The 21,712-nt window shown below is 40.0% G+C and overlaps 2 protein-coding genes across 8 annotated transcripts in view; one reads left to right on the forward strand and one right to left on the reverse strand.

Moving 5' to 3' along the window:
- LOC119854397 (PARP1 binding protein) overlaps positions 1-19,169 on the forward strand; it is an 88,247-nt gene extending 69,078 nt beyond the window's left edge. For all 6 annotated transcript variants that reach the window (XM_038398692.2, XM_043519200.1, XM_038398747.2 and 3 more), the window contains 2 exons: positions 17,823-17,988; positions 18,756-19,169. In XM_038398692.2, the coding sequence (XP_038254620.1) occupies positions 17,823-17,988; positions 18,756-19,090 (501 nt within the window). In that variant the 3' untranslated portion in view covers positions 19,091-19,169. The remainder of the gene's footprint in view (positions 1-17,822; positions 17,989-18,755) is intronic.
- A 71-nt stretch (positions 19,170-19,240) lies between these two features.
- Positions 19,241-20,731, reverse strand: PMCH (pro-melanin concentrating hormone). 2 transcript variants are annotated; one of them, XM_038398837.2, is made up of 3 exons: positions 20,417-20,731; positions 19,609-19,813; positions 19,241-19,528 (listed from the first exon to the last, which is right to left on the reverse strand). In XM_038398837.2, exons 1-3 carry the CDS (start codon positions 20,663-20,665, stop codon positions 19,479-19,481), a joined length of 504 nt encoding a protein of 167 aa, XP_038254765.1. In that variant the 5' UTR covers positions 20,666-20,731; the 3' UTR covers positions 19,241-19,478. The 2 variants fall into 2 exon arrangements, with proteins under 2 accessions (XP_038254765.1, XP_043375255.1); XM_043519320.1 differs by having other exon boundaries at positions 19,241-19,813.
- Between the last annotated feature and the right edge of the window lie 981 nt (positions 20,732-21,712).

Here is a 21,712-nt window from a genome sequence, read left to right on the forward strand (position 1 = left end):
CAATATATATTTGGTGTGTGTGTGTGTGTGGGGAAGAAACAAAAACTATCACCCCCTCCTAGCACCGAAATGAATTAACTTGGCATGTTGGGGCAATGTTTAGTTATTCGCAGGGTGTAGCCTAGTGCGTGTAGACCTTTGTGACATAATGTATCAGGGGTCTGAACCCTAGGTAGATGTATTGGGTTTTCAGTACAATTCCCTGTGGAACTAAAATAAAGCAAACCATCAAACTTGAGACATGTCTGTGTATCCTAAATATATTCTTGTTTCATATAAATAGGTTTAGCTATCAAATAAATGAAGGAACAATCATGGTAAACTGAAGAGTGAAATTAAGTCTAAAATAGATTCCAAAAATATGTCATGTGAAAAATAAACCAGATAACAATGATTTTAGTCTGCTTGTTAGTGATAAATTTAACTCTGGTTTGATCCATCAAAATGTGAAAATATGTTAACGTACATTGTAGGGCCTATTGAAATCAATAGGAGCTCTTTTGCATGAATGAAGAGTTCAAGACTGGATCAATGATCAATTGTGTTCAATATCAGAAAGTCCAGGGTATTTATTTAGTTAAAAATAATTATCCTTAATATTCAAAAAACCTTTTAGTCTCCTGAAAGAGATGCATAAGAGTCAGCTTCCATCACAGAACTTACCAAAAATGTGACTCTGGAAGCTGATTCTTGATTACTAAAACATTTTCACTTTTTCAGCAGGGTAAGAACAGAAATAATATAAACAATAGTATATTGGCTTTTTTGATTCTTAGGTAAAGGATGCTTTATGGGGCAATCAAAATTAGTCTTAGTGCTGCAGAGGATGATTACTTGGTAGCAGTCTTTTGTGACTTTGAAAGCTGCTGCCACACCAGAAAGGAATGTAGAGAATCATCCTAGCCATAGCAGTTCCCACAGACATTTTGAAGAATGTGGCCAGACCAGAAATACTTGTGGGGTGGTAAAAGGCACATGTAGCAGCAGCAATCTTTACAAACTTGACTAGGGTGCTTACAGACACCACTCCAATGGCAGGAGCACGTTGGGGAGGAGGCATAGCTATGTTTCTACCCATTCTTGCCTATGCTCCTTGTGGTTGTGCTGTGATTCCCACCCAATTTATTTTTATAACACAAGATTTACTTCCTTTCTTGCAGGAGCTAAAGGAAGGGGAAAGACTACGTAACTACTCTGGAGGCAAAACCAACCTCTAGTTTCCCCTAGGATCCAGAGAGCCATAACTATTTCCTTTATGGCTCCCTCATTCCTGCAGTGCTAAGCAAAGATTAGTGCCTAATACTTCTAAGAATATTTTCCTTTTTAAAAAAATTCATGTGGCTCAAATTAGTTTAATTATATCCAGATTGAAGACTTTTTAATTGCATTTAATTGCAGAGTCTACTTACGAAGCATAAATTATAATACAAAATGTTCAGACAAATGTAAGTCTATTGGCCAAAGATTACCTACAATCAAGTCTCTTTATTTTAGAGGTGAAAGGCAAACAAATTGGCATCTTATTATACAGTAGATCACTACTCTATTTTTAGACTGTATATGGCCTCTTTACATTGATATTTCATAGTTACAGGACCAGCATCTACTGTAGCTGCAGACCATTGGCACAGAATATATCGCGGTTTATTTAAAGTAAAATTTACTCTTCTATCTCATCATGTACTAAGCATTTTTTTAACAATTAAATATTAGAGCCATTGCCAAGAAGAGTTTTATATATATTTCAAATAAGTCAGTAATTACTTAGGAGTTATTCTTTCATTAATGCTTCTCCTCAAGAACTTTTTAAGATGTGAAAATTGGTTTTCTCCCCAGTTGGTCTAAAGTATTCTATTGCACTGAAAAGCATCTGTCTATGGGCTTGTCTATACAGAGCAGTAATACAAAGTACAGGAGTGTGATTTCTAAAGCTCGCTGACATGGTGTGCATTAATTGGTCCATGTAGACTCTGCTGGTGTGAACTAAAATTCCCTGCTGAGCTTTAATGTAGTACTGGGTAATAAAGATCTCTACGAAAATCTGGTAAATGAAAAGTGGAACACTTGCATGCACTAATTTTTGTAAAGAAATGTATCCTCCAGAGCAGTTGTTTACCAAAGCATCTCTATAGGCAGTTATGAATAGAACTGCAGATTTGTAAGTTTGAAACCTGGATCAAAGTGTGTGAGTATGTGTGTGTAGTTTAAAAAAAAATACAGATGGTGGACAAAGCAACTAAGTTATTGTGGATTTGTGATTTTTAGTGTAAAAATCTGTGGAGAGTTTCCATTGTGCCAAATTTCAGCTGAATGAGTTAACTAAGTGTAAGTGAAAGCATAAGGAATAATGCAGTATGTTTTGGGGCATGTTGGTCTCATAGTTGCTTTGCAATTCAGGAGAGGGCCAGAAGACGCAGAAATGTTTGCACATCCCATTCCTGAAGAGTTATTGGAGGTGGTACAAAAAGACCAAACATTCCTCAAAAGGAGATCTAGTGAGGAAGTATGCCTTTTATTCTTGACTCCTTGAAGGAAGAGGAGAAAGTATGCTTCAGCTCAGCCTCTCTACCAGACTTGCAAGAGCTGGTAGGGATCTCTTGCATCTTCCTCTGGAAAAAAAGATAAGGAGGCAGATCAAATATCTAAACATTCTCAAAGTTCATGTTTAGTTTGAAAGATCTGTGAAGTTTTGTCAGGTGGGAAAGAGGATTCATTCAGCCCTATTCTTGAGGTACATTTAATCATGCAGCTATGTCGCTTAGAAAGGTTTAGGTGCTCCACTCTTTGGGCTGGATTGTGCCTACCTTATTTTCCCTGACTTCAGTGGGATTGTTTGTACGTATATCTGCTCATGAGTATGAGTAAGGTGGTCAAAATCTGACTTCTAGCAATTAGGTGCTACAAAGACTTAGGCCCACAGGCAGCCTTACTAGAAGACTGCTCACCTCTTCCTCGGGCTACTCTTGCCTCTATTTCCTTTGGCTAAGAAGGCTGCTTTTTGAGAAGCCAAGCTTTTTCTCTTTAGTCACACAAACTTACATGTAGTTCTTTACTTAGTGGTCAGAGTAAAGGGTTCATAATTCTGTATGATGCTTTTTGGATTCAGAGTAGCAGCCGTGTTAGTCTGTATTCGCAAAAAGCAAAGGAGTACTTGTGGCACCTTAGAGACTAACAAATTTATTTGAGCACAAGCTTTTGTGAGCTACAGCTCGCTTCATCGGATGCATTCTGATGAAGTGAGCTGTAGCTCATGAAAGCTTATGCTCAAATAAATTTGTTAGTCTCTAAAGTGCCACAAGTACCCCTTTGCTTTTTGGATTGGGTTTGGTCCTTGGATGAGTTCTTTTAATAGATTTCTTCTTTCATTTGAAGAAAAGCCTCATTTTCTATTTGCGGATCACACATCATGTAAATCTGGGGTTGAGATTTTACCAGAGACAGAATAAACATGGAATGAGAGTTTAGGTACCTTTTGAGTGATCTGTAGTAGTCCTTATTCTTGACATGAACTCTGACTGCCTATATAGGGGCTCAGGCAGATTTCTTCAAGTAGAAATGAAGTCAGGCAAAGTGGAGAGGACACTACAGGGAGTGATCCACCCAAATCCTGTCCCATAAATCTGTTTATTTTTCTGCTAAGATAATTGTATGATGGCTCCTTCTAAAACAACTTCAGATATTTCTTCTATGATAATTCTCATGGAAGGCAGTTACCCTGTCAGCTTCTAACGTCTAATTAAATCTGGTAGGAATAGAAACATTGGATATAGATGACAAGAGGTTAGCCAAGTAATGCTTGTTTTAGAATACTATCGTTCTCCTATCCCCTTCCCTTCAACCACTGATTTTAATATGGAGGTGTGTTTTTTTTGTTTTTGTTTTGTTTTTTTAATTTCTAAAGGGCAACTCGATTTTCTGGTATTAGTTGTAGTGACTATGCCCATGTGTTAACAGGGATATTAGCTAAAATTAAGTATGTTGCAATAAAGTTAGCATTGTAAGCAGTGCTTCAGTCCTAAAAAAAAAAAAAGAGAAATGCTGGAACTCATGAAGAGGTCATCTGGGCTTGCTTCAGAAGGAGAGATGACAGGGTAACAAGCCTTGTGAATGGGGGGGAAGCGGTAGACATGGTATATCTTGACTTTACTAAAGCTTTTGATGCTGTCTCGCATGACCTTCTCAAAAACAAACTAGGGAAATGCAACCTAGATGGAGCTACTATAACAGGGATGGGCAACTTTTGGCACGCAGCCTGCCATGGTGAGCCCTCTGACGGGCTGGGCTGGTTTTTCCTGCTGCGTCACAGGTTCGGCCAATCACAGCTCCCACTGGCTGTGGTTTGCTGTACCAGGCCAATGGGGGCTGTGGGAAACGGCGGCCAGCACATACCTCAGACCATGCCAGACTGCAGGGATCAGTTCTGGGTCTGTTTCTGTTCAATATCTTTATCAATGATTTAGATAATGGCATAGAGAGTACACTTATAAAGTTTGCGGACAACACCAAGCTGGGAGGGGTTGCAAGTGCTTTGGAAGATAGGATTAAAATTCAAAATGATCTGGACAAACTGGAGACATGGTCTGAAGTAAACAGGATGAAATTCAGTAAGGACAAATGCAAAGTACTCCATTTATGAAGGAACAATCAGTTGCACACGTACAAAATGGGTAATAACTGACTAGGAAGGAGTACTGCGGAAAAGGATCTGGGGTCATAGTGGACCACAAGCTAAATATGAGTCAACAGTGTAACACTGTTGCAAAAAAAAAAAAAAACGAACATCATTCTGGGATGTATTAGCAGGAGTGTTGTAAGCAAGACACGAGAAGTAATTCTTCCGCTCTACTCCATGCTGATTAGGCCTCAGTTGGAGTATTGTGTCCAGTTCTGGGCGCCACATTTCAGGAAAGATGTGGACAAACTGGAGAAGGTCCAGAGATGAGCAACAAAAGATGATTAAAGGTCTAGAAAACATGACCTCTAAGGGAAGATTGAAAAAATTGGGTTTGTTTAGTCTGGAAAAGAAGACTGAGAGGGGACACGATAACAGTTTTCAAGTACATAAAAGGTTGTTACAAGGAGGAGGATGAAGAATTGTTGTTCTTAACCTCTGAGGTTAGGACAAGTAGCAATCGGCTTAAATTGCAGCAAGGGAGGTTTAGTTTGAACATTGGGAAAAACTTCCTAACTGTTAGGGTGGTTAAGCACTGGAATAAATTGCCTAGGGAGATTGTGGAATCTCCATCATTGGAGATTTTTAAGATCAGGTTAGACAAACAGCTGTCAGGAATCATCTAGATAATACTTAGTCCTGCCATGAGTGCGGGGGACTGGACTAGATGACCTCTCGAGTTCCTTCCAGTTCTATGATATCTCTGTAATCACCCAGGTTACTGAGCCACCATCTCTCCTTCCAGATCGTGAAAGCATATGGGGAGGCCCTTGAGGATATTTACTGGGACTGTTCATCGGCTTAGAGAATTGAGCACCTGATCTATCATGAACACTGAGGAGAAGTCCTGTATCTTCCTCCTGAAAGTATGGTGACACCTGAGGTGTGGCCTTGCCCGTGAAGTGATCCCTATGCACGACACTATGGGGCTCAATAGCTGTAGACTTTGAGCTATGGTTGGCCTGTTGCATGTGTGCAGTATGAATATGAGATCCTGGCTTTTCTAGACTCCAGCAAGTGATGGATAGATTTTTGCCACTGAGGTGTTTTTGTCCACTCCCAGGTGAGTTATCCTTGTCAAAGGAATCAAGAAACTTTTCCTGATTATTACAAAACCATGAACATGTAGGAGATCCAGAGTCTGAATCATGTCTTTGTGAGCTGCAGCTTGGGGTAGGGCTCTGATCAGGATGTTGTCCAGAAAAAGTTTTAGGTGCATACTTTATGACCTGAGTCTGGTCAATGTCACTGCCAGCATCTTTATAAAGAACCCCGGGGCTGAGGAGAGACCAAATGGGAGTGTTTTGTACTAGTAATGATCTGCAGTGGCATATTCATATGGGAATGTGGAGATAAGCATCTGCCAAATCCACTGAAGTCAGGAGGTCTCCTTGAGACAGGAATGACACTGTAGAGGCTAGGGTCTCCATCTAAAATTTAATTTTCTTCATCCACTTGTGGAACCTTTTGAGGTTGAGGATGGCTCTGACTCCCCTTTTGGTTCCTGGATGATCAAGGTGGTGGAGTGGAACCCTGAGAACCTTTCTTTTGAGGGAACTCATTCTATTGCTCCCAAGTCCAAGAGATCAGAGGTCCCATTCCAGACCAGTTCATGCTTTGCAGTTTTGCTAGAGATGGGAGACTAGAAGAAGAAGGGATGGGATGGACTTGCAGCTCAAGTGAGTATCCCTGGCTGACTATCTCCCTTGCCCACTTGTCTGTGGTTATTGTGGACCATTCCTCTGAGAAATGGAAGATTCTATCTCCTAGATTCAGATCTGTATGGAAGAACATTTGCTTATTGTCATAATGTGCTTTGGTGGGCTGCAGAATCACCTCAGCTCTTTCCAACCAAGCCTCAGTTCCAAAAATTTCCATAGGTATATCAGCTGTCCTTTCTCTGTTACTTTTATGAGGAAGATGGAGAAAGAGTGTCTCTGCCTGAAAACAGGTTTGTACTCCCTTCTGACAGCACTCTGTGGAGTAGAAAGGGACTGCTTAGATTTCTGCAGCATTTTCTGCCGCTAATTTATCTTATTTTTCTCCTCAGAGGAGAGATCCTGTGAACTGAGATAAGCACAGAACTTTTTTGGAGTCCATTGTTTGCCCTATTTTAGAAGGCATCTACCTTCCAGGGTTGTAGCCATATGTACCTCGTGGCTGGTGAACTGGATGCTTTGGCTCTGGCAGAAAATCTCATTGCATCCATTGAGGCATCAGCCATGAATGCTGTTGCTAGGGAAAGTTTCTTAAGTATGGCACTGGAGCCAAGGTGGTCACTGTCTTTCAGGGCCCTAATGTCCTCCAGCAAGGACCCTGTAGCTCTTGTAAAGCATGTCACAGCGAGGGATGCTCTGGGGGTAGATGAAGAAGCTTTGAAATGCTTTCTGAGGGGAGCGTCCACTTTCCTGTCTGTCGGGTATTTATGGAAGAATTCCCCTTTTGAAGGGATATCCGTATCCTTGGCTAAGGTTTGCCACTGCAGCATCAACCTTTGGGACTTCAGTAAGAGCATTTTTTGGTTCTTGCAGCATGTGGAGTCAAAGGTCCTGTCTGTTACTGAATATACCTTTGTCAGTTTTCTCCAGTTCCTCTCTGATCACATCCTCAAAGAAAGGAGGACAGCAGGGGAATCATTCCCTTGTGGAAGGATTTTTAGGGAACCTATTTGCTTTGAGGCTGAGGTCATGTCTATACTACAAACTTAATTTGACTCAAGTTACTTCTTTCCTGACTGACGGATTACCACTGGCAATGTTGAAATGCCAGTAGTGATTGTGGGCGACCCAACCTATTCCTTGCTCCCCCTTGCTTATGAAAGCTGTACACCAGCCACCTCGACAGCACCAAATGCTTCAACTACTGGCTTAGCAGGTGCAGAATGGCAGTTGAATATGCCTTTGGTCATTTGAAGGGGTGCTGTTGTTTACTCACAAGATTGGACCTCAGTGAGAAAAGTATCCCAATGGCTACTGCTGCCTGCTGTGACCTAAATAATTTCTGAAAAGCAAAGGAGAAAGTTTCAGCCAAGGCAGAGGGTGAAAGTGGAGCAGCTGTCTGCTGAATTTGAACAGCCAGATGCAAAGCTATTAAAAGAGCTCAACACTGAGCTATCAGGCTCAGGGAGGCTTTGAAAGACCATTTTAATAGTGTGACAGAGAAGTGAGTTTGTATTGTAGTATCCTCTACCAGGCCCTGCTCTTTTGCAGGCTGGTATGAATTGTGTGGTGATTGCTGTATATGTAGGAACATAACATTGTTAATGCACCTGTTAATTTTGCTCATGAATATTATGAGTTGTGTGACACCGTGCAGTATCAGGTAACTGGGCACTGTGAAAACTGCTGAGCACCAGCCAGCATATATTGTGAACTAATAAAAATAAATTCATGTTCCAATTAATAGAATTTTATTCTTTAACAAAATCTATGCAAAAATACCCCTGGGCAATTTTAAAAACAAATACATTTAAAGCTTAATAAATTAAGAGAACAGAACTTATGAAGGGGAATAAACATTCATGACCATTTCAGTTACACTGACCTGTGAAAGCCACAGTTCCTATATGTGTATGTGAAGCTGTTACTGTCTTTAATGCCCCCCAGGGTGGAGTGGTAAGGGTAGTACAGCAACCACTGATTCCATATGGAATGTTGGAGTGGGGAGGGTGTTTTAGAGAGGTCCTGATATTGATTCTCAGTAGGCTGCAGAGGCAGGTGAGCGCAGGATTGTTGAACCTGAAGATCTACCAAAGTCTGCAGCCTCTTTGTTTGCTGTCTGAGAAACCCCATTATGTCCTGGTGCATCTCCCTATCCTTTTCCTGCACCTTTTCCTCTCTCTACTCTGTCCTTCTCCAGTCTGTCTTCAGTGGTCATCCTCTAGACCCTGTGCTCACTGTGTGATGCAGCACTGGCTTGCAGAATCTACTGGAACATGTCATGCCTCTATCCATTTTGTTTGTTTATAGTTCTTCTGTAGTTAGTAGTAGTAGTTTTATAGTTAGTTTTAGAGTGTGTTGGGGGTCCTCTCTGGAGCCATGGTATGCCACGGTCCCCATGGCACAAAAAGTGTGAGGTCTGCGCCAAGTGCATGCCAAAAAGTGACCCACACACCGCATGTTTAAGCTGTCTAGGTGAAGGTCACCAAAAGGACTGTTGCAGAATCTGCTGTGAGTTTCACTCCAGAGCTTTGAAAGAGAAGAAGCAGCGCCTCAAAGTTCTGCTTATGGAGGCAGCTCTGTGCCCCCATTCGGACCTGGGTTCAGGGAATCCTGTGCCCAGGACCTCCTTCTTGGTGCAGAGTGCCCTGGCACCATCATGCCAGGAACCAGTGCCAAGAAAGGACTCTGTGAGACACTTGGCACCGTCATGGCTCCTCCCGAGTCCATTTGGCGGGTAGGCACCTGTCTCAATCACCAGAGCCTCAGAAGAAAAAGAAGCTGGAGAGGGATTGTTCTTCTCCAGACAAGTCTAAAGGGCCAACGACTGTGAGACCCCATATCAAACACGACCAAAACTTTATGGCAGATCCCATCCTCGTTGCCCCCCCAGAGCTAAAGCACAATGAAGGGCGCTATTTTATGCCATCTAGGGGCTACGAGCATCTGTACTTGTACCCGCCACCTTTGTTTCCTTTGTTGTGGACACTGCCAATCAGTGCTTGCGGCAAGGTTACCAGGGACCCTCCCCTAAGAATTTGGGAGGTGAAAAGACTCCTCCTTTTTGGGAGGCAGGTCTATTCTACAGGTGGGTTGCAGTTCAAATCAGCAGGCCATTGTCAGCAGGTACTGCTATAATACTTGCGGGGCAATGGCAAAATTTGCAGAGCTGCTGCAAGACTCCCATGCTGAATTCTCAGCCTTTGTCGACAAGCTTCCCTGCAGGGGGCACTGGACGGAGCTGATACGGTCACGGGGGTGATGGCAATAGGGGTGGCCATAAGAAGAGGCACCTGGCTCCAGGTCTCTGGCCTCCCTTACGAGTTGCAACAGATAATACAGGACCTTCCCTTTGAGGGTGTGACTCTGTTTTCCGAAAAGACGGATAAAAGGCTTCACAGTCTGAGGGACTCCAGAGCCACCCTCAAATCCTTGGGCCTTCACACCCCCGGCATGCAGCAGATACACTTCAGGCCGCAACCTCTGCCACGGTTCTTCCAACAACAGAACCGACAGGATGGTTCAAGGAGGAGGAATAGGAGTGGCAGAAAAAGGCTGCACCCGTCCTCAGACCAGGGCTCTGGCCAATCCAAGCCACCTTCAGGCCCCAAACAGGCCTTTTGAAGGGGCAATCAAGGATGGTGTACCAGTGCAAGGACTGGATCCACCCTGCCTTACCTTTTTGTCCCAACTATCCCCTTTCTGCCCTGTGGTCCTGCGTCACATTACCATCCAGAGAACCCAATGGCCCAGAGAGGTGATACTGCATCCAATTTTGTGCCCTTCCACCCCCCTTCCCCATCCCTCTTCTGGGACCACTCTCACGAGCATCTCCTTGTACAGGAGGTGCACTCGCTCCTATCGCTAGGGGCAGTGGAAATAGTTCCTCAGGAGCAGAAGGGCAAGGGCTTCTATTCGCAGTATTTTCTAATACCGAAAGCCAAGGATGGGCTCAGGCCCATCCTAGACCTGCAGGAGCTCAACAGATTCATAAAGGAAACTCAAGTTCTGCATGGTCTCCTTGGCCTCCATCATCCCTTCCTTGGATCCAGGGGACTGGTATTCCACCCTCAATTTGAAGGATGTGTATTTTCATATTGCAATCATTCTGTCCCTCAGAAGATACCTCAGGTTTGTGGTGAACAACAATCACTGTCAGTTCACAGTCTTCCTGTTTTGGCCTGTCAGTGGCACCTCGGGTGTTTACCAAGTGCATGGCAGTTGTGGCCGCATTCCTGCGCAATCAGGAACAGGTTTTTCCATACCTCGACGACTGTCTCCTCAAGGGTCGCTCCAGATCTCAAGTGGAGGCATAAGTCAACTTCATAAGAACTATGTTTGACAAACTGGGCCTTCTCCTCAATGTCGGGAAATTTGACTCTCTCTCCCTGGTTCAGCGAATAGAGTTCATAGGGGTGGACTCGACACAGGCATATCTCCCAGAAGTGAGGTTTCTGGCCCTGGGCAGCATCTTTCGAAGTCTGTTTCCCACCACCACAGCAAGGAATTGCCTGAAACTTGTAGTACACATTGCCTCTTGTACCTATGTGGTGCAACATGTAAGGCTCAGCTGCTGCTCCAGTTGTGGCTAGCCTTGGTGTATCCGGCGGCTTGGGACAGTTTGGACAGGGTCGTGACTCTACTTCACCAGGTCCTCAACTCTCTCCTTCTTCGCAGCATTTCTGGCACAAGTTCCCACCCAGGAAGCATGCAGAGCAGCGACGTGGTCCTCCATTCATACTTTAACTGCGCATTAAGTGATTACCCAGCAGGCCAGAGACGATGCGGCCTTCACTAGAGCAGTACTCTAATCAGTGCATAACTCTGACCTCGCCTCCAGAATTTAGGCTTGGGAGTTATCTGATTTGTAATGGACATGAACAAGCACTTGAAGAAAAAACGGTTACTCACCCTCTCGTAACTGTTCTTCGAGATGTGTTGTTCATGTCCATTCCAATACCCGCTCTCCTACCCCTCTGTCAGAGTAGCAGGCAAGAAGGAACTGAGGGGATGGCGGGTCAACAGGGCTCTAAATTGAGCACTAGGAAGGAGTGACTCCAGGGGGCACCCAGGGTGACCCGACGGATGCTGCTATGGGAAAAATTTTCTAGCTGCCGTGCATGTGCACACACCTGATTGGAATGGACAAGAACAACAGTTACTAGAAGGGGAATAACCGTTTTTTCATTGTTAGCACATTTAGCCCACAACTGTAGTGAATTTTCAATAGTTTGGCTTATTTCGCTTCTTAATAGAACTGGAGACAACCTTCCTATATGAGGTACTCTTTTCTTCTAACTAGGAACCTAACACTAATTTCAGTTTTAAAAAAAATTGTGGCTAAAGGACTCTACCAAACCTTGTCAAGTTTGAAGTTCATTATAATTTTACTGTGTATGGAAATTCTTCCAAGGAAAAAGCTCTACAAAGCAGAGAATTTCAATCTGCCTTTCTCATGTGACTTGATTGTCCATATAAAATGACTTGATAGTAATGCATGAAGCTGGATATTACTCTTAGTTGTTTAGTTCTCCAAGAGCTGTTGCTAGTGAGAATTGTTTTGCCTATTTACGATTCCAGTACAAATAAAGAGAGACTTGGAAAGCTATCAACAGGAAGCTATCAAGATTTTTCTGTGTATCCAATACACTTGTGCAGAGAAACTCAACATTTGACTAAGGAAAAGCTATCTTTCTGAGATACTAGTTTCATTTACTACACCAAACAAAATTAGTTTGTTTTTAATGGAGAATTATGAGGAACATCTTTGCTTAGTGATTTCAACCTCTGAGGAGTGCACTAAGCACTTTTTCTTGTTTTTTAACACAATAGAAATTCTGCAGTAAGAATAATCCTGGTGTTTTGTTTTGTTTTTTGCTATCCATTAATTTCTATTAGAATCTGATAAACCCTATTTCGTAGGAGAACAGTATTTGTGATTCCAGGAACCACCTAAACCGCTTTCCTAGGGCCAAATCCTGTGAGTCTCAAGGCACCCTCAAATCCCAGTGATGTGGTGATTTTAAGACTGAATGCTCTCAAAACAATAGTGAATAAACCCAGGATAGTCAAAGGCTGGTGTATGGCGTCTTGGTAATGATTTTGATGGATTTGGGACAAGAAAAACTTGCTATTACCTGAGAGATAGCCAGGACATTTTTCATGGTTGAATAAAGCGATATTTTGGTTTGGTCAAGGCAAATAACATTTTGCCACTCTTTCTCTTTCTCTCTCTCTCTTTCTTTCTCTCTCTTTCTCTCTTTCTTTTAAACCTCTTTCAACCTCCCCTTCCTATTTTTCCCCACAAAGGGTGAGGAAAAGATTCTCTCTCTCTCTCTCTCTCTCTCCCCCTTTCTCCCCCCTCCACCTTCTCCAAAGGCTATCTTGATTGGTTGGCCAGCAAATAAAAACATGTGTTTGTTGTTACTGTTTTAGTCTTTTTTAAATTCTACTATGCTATTCCAGTGTATAAAAACCTACTCTGAGCATTTTTACTGACTAAGTGTTGGCAGTTCTGTCTGTATGAGGAGGCTGGAGGGAGATCTGGAGTAGATTATCAGATGTAACTTTTTAGAAATGAATAGAAGGGCATACATTAGTAACAATTAATACAAGGAAAAATATGGGTTTCTCAGTGGCATATCATAAACTAAATAAAGTGCATTTTTTTAAAAGGTACAAGAAGACCAAGTAAAAGCATATGCTCACTAATCTGGCCCTTAAGGCCCCACATATGCCTTCGGCATACCACAAAATGAGGCATCCAAGCCCATTGTCCTGACCCCCTTTGGGAGTGGCAGTGGCAAGGGACCCCTCTTCTCTTCTAGCGAGGCGGGGGAAACTGCATGATCTCTCTTTCCTCCATACAGGAGCACAGCAGGACCCTCTCATCTCTGTGGGCAGCAGATCTACCCTGTAGTACAGCTGTTGGGGTATATCTGCTTCAGTGGATCTTGGGACTTAATATCACATTGAGATGAAAAGGGCAGTTCAAACCTCTAAGCACTATTGTTTCATGCTGTCTGCAGACTCGAGCACTCACCACTGTGTCAAATATATTCAGGTGTCATTTTCAAATCTCTCTTTGCAACAGTGAGGGGTAAAGTCTTTAAGAAATAAATGAAGTGTAAACCAAGATTGGTGTAATCAAATGACCCGAGAAGCTGTTGAGCTCTTGTAATATCTCTGCTTTAATTCAGCTCGGGGCTCTTGCTAGTATTCTGCCTTCAGCCTACTTTAACCTATTTTTTGTTGCTGCACTCTGAATATACCATAATTATTGCTAGTAAATACCCATTCCCTGATCAGCTGGCACATTTAGATGCTTCAGGAAACTCTTAGCTTGATTCAACATGACTTGCATCTTGGGTAGTCATGTACACTTGTGTAAAATGGGTGTGAAACAGTAGCACCAGTGTGAGAAAGTGGACAATTATTTTATTTAGGGTTTTGCATACTGCACAGTTGGAAATGACTTACACAGGGTATAATGCAGAGGAGAACTAGACCTTGAGACCAAGAGCCGAGACCCAAAGTAGTATATAGACAAATGGCTTTTTGTCAGGCCTCTAGCGTTGAAGTCCTAAACTGTCCAAGCTTGAAACGATCTCAGTGGACATCCCCCATGACATTTGAATCGCTATGTTCTTATAAGCTTTCAGAGCTGACTTGCCTCACTGAGGCCTGTGAAAGTAAAAAACCAAAAAAAAAAAACAAAAACAAAAAAAAACCAAATCCCTTGTGGTTTCTTTGACTACTTTGATGTTCTATATACTGGTTCTGTCATGCAGATGAAATATGTTAGTCAGCTCTACACAATTTGTAACTCATCCACATTATCATGAAGAACATGGGAAAGATCTGTAATATTTTTATGACTATTATGTGATCCTATTATGTGGATGGTTGATGGTTATTGTGTTGCTTTCTAAGAATAAGTGATGGTTATTTCTGTCTTAGGTGGTTTTGCATATCTTCAGGAATCAAAGTCAGTGGTGTTAGATAACCTAATAACCAATGTTTGACCAGATAAATGTCAAGGCCTTTGAGGTTTTGTCCCTGCCCAAATGGGGCACAACATCTCCTAGCTTCGAAGAGGGGAAGAGTCCTCCAGGCTAGAAACCTTAAACTAGTGATATTCAGACTGAGGCTCGGAAGCCGCAAGTGGTTCTTTAATGTGTCTGCTTTGTCTCTTTGCAGCACATGATATTAAAACACTGTGATTTAATTATTAACCGATGTAAGTTATTAACCAGTCAGGATGCTTTTTCTGTTGTTCACCAATTGTAGAATACTTGGTGAGTCATTTTGCTGTAAAAATAAAACAGTAAAAGCTTTTTTTTTATCTGGCATTTTGGGGGATTGCGGGGTGCCGGTAAGTGAAAAATTCTAATTAAGAGGGAGGGAGTTTGGGTATAGGTGGGGGTGCAGGGTTGGGGCCTGGGAGGGGGTGCAGGGTGCAGGCTCTGGAAGGGAGTTTGGGTGTGAGGGGGGCTTAAGGCAGGGGTTTGAGGGGTGGGTGGGGTCTTGGGGTGCCAGATCCAGGGGGCGCTCACCTCAGGTGGCTCCCTGCAAGCAGTACCTGGTCCCTGCTACTCCTAGGCAGAGGTGCAGCAGGTGGCTCTGTGTACTGCCCCTGCCCCAAGCACTGGCTCCGCAGCTCCCATTGGCCAGGAACCAATTTCAATTGATTTCAGTTACAACAGAGAATACAAAGTGTACAGTGCTCACTTTATATTATATTTTTGAATACAAATATTTGCACTGTTAAAATGATAAATAAATATTTTTCAATTCACCTCATACAAGTACTGTAGTGCAATCTCTTTCTCATGAAAGTATAAGTTACAAATGTAGATTTTTGTTGTTTTTACATAACTGCACTCAAAACCTAAACAATGTAAAACTTCAGCGCCTACAAGGCCACTCAATCCTACTTCTTGTTCAGCCAATCGCTAAGACAAACAGGTTTGTTTACATTTACGGGTGATATTGCTGCTTGCTTCTTATTTACAATGTTATCTGAATGTGAGAACAGGCATTTGCATGGCACTTTTTTAGCCAGCATTGCAAGGTATTTACGTGCTAGACATTCTAAACATTCGTATGCCCCTTCATGCTTTGGACACCATTCCAGAAGACATGCTTCCATGTGATGATGCTTGTTTAAAAAAAAAAAAAGGCATTAATTAAATTTGTGACTGAACTCCTTGGGGGAGAATTGTATGTCCTCCGCTCTGTTTTACCCACATTCTGCCATATATTTCATGTTATAGCAGTCTTGAATGATGATCCAGTGTTCGTTTAGAGAACACTTTCACTACAGATTTGACAAAAAGCAAAAAGGTACCAATGTGAGATTTCTAACGATAGCTATAGCACTCTACCTAAGGTTTAAAAATCTGAAGTGCCTTCAAAAATCTGAGAGGGATGAGGTGTGGAGCATGCTTTAGTCTTTAAAAGAGCAACACTCCAACGTGGAAACTACAGAACCCGAACCACCAAAAAAGAAAATCAACCTTCTGCAGGTGGCATCTGAGTCGGATGATGAAAGTGAACATTTGTTGGTCTGCGCTGCTTTGGATCGTTATCGAGCAGAACCCCTCATGAGCATGGACGTATGTCCTTTGGAATGATGGTTGAAGCATGAAGGAACATATGAATCTTTAATGCATCTGGCACGTAAATATCTTGCGACGCCGGGTACAACAGTGCCATGTGAACACCTGTTCTCACTTTCAGGTGACATTGTTTATATTTGCAGGAGATAATGCTATCTGCTTCTTGTTTACAAACTGGTTTGTCTGAGTGACAAGAATCAGGACTGAGTGGACTTTACATTGTTTTAGTTTTGAATACAGTGGGTTTTTTTGTTTTTTACATAATTCTACATTTGTAAGTTCAACTTCAGTGATAGAAATTGTATTACAGTACTTGTATAAGCAGAATTGAAAAATACTATTTCTTACAAATATTTGTAATCAAAAATACATATAAAGTGAGCACTGTATATTTTGTGTTGTGTTGTAATTGAAATCAGTATATTAGAAAATGTAGAAAACATCCAAAAATATTTACATAAATGGTATTACATTGTTTACAATGCAGTTAATCGCAATTAATTTTTTTAATTGCATGACAGCCCTAATTGTATATTAACAGTAGAGTTGTTGGATATTGTCATTCTAAAGTAATTATCTCCCTTATTGATACCTGTCAGCCCCTTTGAAGTCCACTGAATTCTACAGTTAGAACTCAGAACAGAATTTGGTCTGCAGAATCTATATTATTGGCGATAAATGGTCCAGAAATAACAAAGCTTGATTTTTTTTTTTTTTCAAATCCCAGATTGATTTAGTAGTGCTGGTAGCTGGGGAAACCATATTTTTTGTATATAAACTGAGCAAGTTTGATCTGGAGTCCTTGACTCCTTGACTATGGAGATTCAGCCATAATGTAACTTTTATTCATTTTTTTTTTTATTGTTGAACCATACTTTCTGATTGATCTGTACTAATCAGTTGGGTTTCTGGCTTTGGAAGCTTAGGGGTGGAAATCAACAATTAGAGATATTAGACAATATCTCTAAAAATACAACAGAGGTAGATATGATAGTGTTCTTTGGTATTGTAAAATTCTGACAATTCAGGCTGTGCAGATGCTTTTAATGCATTTGGCACTTGGACAGTATATCTGTGAAAATCCATATGGCCTGCCTTTTACACTCTGTATGGGAATTATTTGGTTTTGTGAGGGAGTTGAAAATTTGAAATTTTCGTCTAACATGAAAGGGATAGAATAATGAGTGTTCTACAGTTAGACCAATTTTTAGTATCTTTGATTCAAATTTTGTATTGGACTATAGCTATTTGTCTCTCTTTGGGGTGTGTACGCTTTTTTGAAGTTTCATTTTTTCTACTCTTTTATATAGTTTGTTTTGATGGGGAGCCTTATCCTAATGAAAGTTGCTTGTTGATATTTCAAAGGAAATAGTGGGCTCATCTTGTTCATAGCCTGTGTAAGGGATGATTTGGCTCTAGGCAAATACTCGCTATTATAGCAGCTCAAAATGGTAAATAGATGCTGCCAAATGTCAGGGCAAAAGAAAAATCTCTTACAGAGAGGCTTAGGCTGATGGGTTTTAAATATGCAGCTTTCTAAAAGAAACCAGTCAAAAAAAAAAATAAACAAATATTCATTTTAGAATGCCTCAATTTACTGTTAAATAAAATTTTTCTAGAACTAGTTTATATATAATTACAAAATATCATAAACACTTTAGTTCACATTGGTTGTGTTGTAAGAATATTTTAACTTTCCTGGTAGTTTAGGTAAATTTTGATTTAATTTTACCTTTTAAGTTAAAACTGAGAGGGAGGGAGGGAGGTGGAAATAATGATACCCAAGACTTTTTATTTTACCAATAATAAAGAAGTTTAAAATAATTTTCTAAACATTAAAAATTAAAAGTAATGTCAATTCACCCGTCATAGATGAAGCAACCCTTAATCAGGTCCCAGTTTGCTTGTACCTACAAAGATGATGTGATGACTGAGAAGAAGGATCAGCATTTCTTCAGTAGGAGCCAAATCCCGACTTGCATACATCCAGCACCAAAACGAATACTTGCTCTCTGTTTAGAAGCTGAGACTTTTGCAGGTAAACTGAATTATATTTGAGTGAATGAGAATTTTATTCTTGATTTTTTCAGGTCTTATACCTGTAGATTTTTATCAAACTACTACATCAATCTTTATTAAAAGTCAAATGTAAAGGATTTTTTCAAGAAAAAACAAAACTGAGGATTTAATAGCTTTGCACAAGTTACAATCAGTAAAAACTGATCTAGAATATTTTTTAGTCTATGCTATGTGAGATAAGTGCTTTGAAATTAGCAGTATAGATTGTAAATGATTTCCTTTTTACTGCCGTCCTAATCTCCAAATAAATTTTAACCAAACAGTAAGGTTTCTTTTTACCTATTTTACAGAGATGATCTAATGCTTGAGGGAAATTTATATATTGAATGGGAAATGGCTAGTTGTTAATTTTACTTTTAAACAACAACGCATTACAAGATGTGTATTATATAAATCACTGTTAGGACATATAAATGTATTCATCCTTTGCAACATTTTGACCTTTGTATATAAACTTATTTTCTGAAGTTGTTGATGGTTACATTTATGCATGTGTAATGTCATTTTAAAATTTAATAGTGAAGTGTCTATATTTAGGTTTGTTTATAGTTGTTGGCTAATTGATGGCCAGTCAAATTATTTTTATTCATTTTATTTAAGAAAGTACTCTCTTGCTAAAAATACATCACCTTTTATGCCATTTAAATCTGAGGAATATCCTGGCTAACTACTTTAGGAGTAATAACTTTTTTCCTTCCCAAAATATTTTATTCTCTTACACAATAGAAGGTGTAAAGTCACCTCCTGAAAGACCAGCACTTGGAACCAGTTCTGGAAATGTTCATCGGAATGGAAGTAAAAGTGAAAAAGCAAAAAGTTGTCAGCCAAGAAACAAGAACTCAAAGAGGAAACACATGGATCTGAATAGTGAGCAAGTCATCTGCAGTAATGAAAATGAACCACTTCAGTACACCAATATTAAGAGACCCAAGATATCAAACATACTACAGAAGAAATTGGACAGCAAACTAGATGGAGCAGCAAAAAGCAACAAGGCTATGGCCAAGAATAAATTGATTGCTGGTCAGAAAAAGTTAACCGACTTTTTTTTTAGATTATGAATCTTTTATTTTTATTTTGATGTGTATATAGTAAATTTACTATTCCATAATAAATATTGTACATCTTGAAAGAACAAGATAACAGGTGCATTAACACATTTTGGCTTCACAGTGTCCAAATATATTGTGTTAAAGTAGGTTACATATATTATTCATTAGACAAATATAGTGACAAGTCTTGATTGTACAGAATTCTCAATTTCAGTAACAATACATCATAACTATTACAACTAGGTTATCTAGTGAAAATGTCAATCATGTTTCCATCTACTTTGAAATACAGATAGAAGTATTTAGATGTAAATATATAGCAATACCAAAAGCACTGTAACTTCAAGTTTCATTAAATTGGCAACCAATACTTCTTCGGAGAAGAGGCCAACAGTTTTCAAACTTGCCAACAAGGTCGATAGACTCTTCCCAACATACACCTGAGCACTGAAGAAAAATTTTTTTTTACTCTTTTTGTATTCTAAGTTGAAATATTTTTTTCTGTGGAAAAATACACACATACTTACTGTCAAAATCTCTCCTTCCTATAGGAAATTTAGCTGAGTTTTCTTCATCCCCAGTCTCTCTCCTTTTCTGTATTGATTCAATATTCTGAATTTCAGTTTCAGCTGGAAAAGCCATAGATCCTTTCAGTGCAAGATAAGGTAGCTGTTCTATACCTAGGTTCAGTGGCAAACCATGGTTTATGAAATTGTGTTTGGAACCTATATTCTGAAGTAAGAAAAAAAAGATTTAAATTTTTAAAGAAACAATGTTAACATTATGTTTAGTTCTTTTTTTAGTTTTCTTTTTCTTTTCCCAATTCAGAACAAAGGCATTGTAACAGACGGTCATTTAAAAGATGTACAATGCCATACATTGGAACTTTGTCTAAGCCACCTTAAAATCAAAGTGCACATCAAAATAATGTGGATGATCAGCTTAATTTTAGTTTAGTTATTCAGTGGGACTGAAACCATCTTGGTATGTGTGGCTAGTCCTGTTGACATTCTAAGATATATTTTTAGTACAGAATGGGCAAAATTTTCAAACAATGACATCTAAATAAAAGTAGACTGATATTTTCTTACAGATTATGACCACCTGGAATCCTGGTGAAAATCAGGTCATTTGTTTAGTTTCCCAAACTCAGATTTAGGTGACTAACATTAGATACTTATATTTGAAAACTTAGCATTCAGTAATTGCATGATCTTGTAACTGAAACCATCCACCACAACATTCTTTTAAAATGTAAATTTTTAACCCTTTTAAAAGGACTATAAATTGAGCTTTTATTCATGTTTTAGAGTTCAATAAAAAATGGAAACTCACTACAAATTTTGGGTTTGTGTCTTCCTCTTCATCCAGAAAACTGCTGTCCTCCATCTTGTAGTGCTCAAGAGTAGGTGTAGTCTTTGTCTTCTCTGTTTTACCTTCATTCCAAAGAGCTTTTCCTATATTGAGTGCATTTAGTATCATATCATCATCTTCTACCTTTCTCATAGACTTCGAAATTGAAAGTAAAAAACCTTGAGAAAAGAGAGAGAAAATTAGTATTAATATGTAGGATGAAATATGCATTCTTAGTTGTTTAATGTTTGCATAGAAGTTAAGCAGGTTTAAGATATTTAAGAAAGGTGTCCTTTGTAAATTAATGTGTTCTCCAATCCTGTCTACCTTTTATATATTTTATAGATTGAATAGAAACCACTTCAGTGGCTTATGAGTTCACCCTGTATAAATGACTCATTATAAAGAGGCTAACCTTTTGAATAGTATTTGTAATGCCATATATTGGTGAGAACTACTTAAGTATGGGTATTTTTTACCATGGATTATTAGCTCCTTTGTGGACTTTTAGAACAGTACAGATTAGTAGTTCCTTTTAATGGATCAATTTTAGCAAAATTCACAGGATACCATAATCTCTACACATGCTCTTTTTAAATCAGGCCTTACTTTTCACTTAAGGCAGTTTTAGAAAAGAACTAATTTACACATGTAAGAAGGAGGGTCAGCAAAGTAACTTGTTTGGTTTTAAACCCTGGTCTACTCTATTTTAAAGTGAAATTGATTTTCAAATCTTCTTGGGAAACGAGTTGAAAAAAACTTTGAAGATAGCAATGATTTAAAATACTACCATCGTCTTAATACAGGCAAAGCTGAAACCTTTAACTTGTGTCCAGTAAATTGTGTATCTTTTTATCTGAAGATATAGCTGGCAATCCTCACTCATTGCTGATCCATATACTTGTCAGAGTTTGGAGGCAGTTTCCCATCTGAAAGGATCAGTTGGGAACACCAGTAGGTCAGTACCCAGATCATAATTTCAGATGTTCCTCCCTCTCCCACTCCAAATAGAAACTTCAATTTTTGCCTCAAAGACTCTTCCAGATTGAATGCTCTATTATCCCCTCCTGTGTTTAGAAACACGATAAAGGTCTATGGAAAGAAATTTCTGTGGAGATTCCTCCACATTTTGCTATTTCAGGGGAAGCATTTGTCCCCCACATGGGGAAAGTGTAAGGGGCCTGCCCAGACCTAGCAGATCCCTAAGGGATCTATTTGATGCCAGGGCCATCTGCACAGTGACCCCGTACCTCTGGACTAGTTTATCCACCTTGTGAG

The sequence above is a fragment of the Dermochelys coriacea genome, chromosome 1 (genome assembly GCF_009764565.3).
Source record: "Dermochelys coriacea isolate rDerCor1 chromosome 1, rDerCor1.pri.v4, whole genome shotgun sequence".
NCBI lineage: Eukaryota > Metazoa > Chordata > Testudines > Dermochelyidae > Dermochelys > Dermochelys coriacea.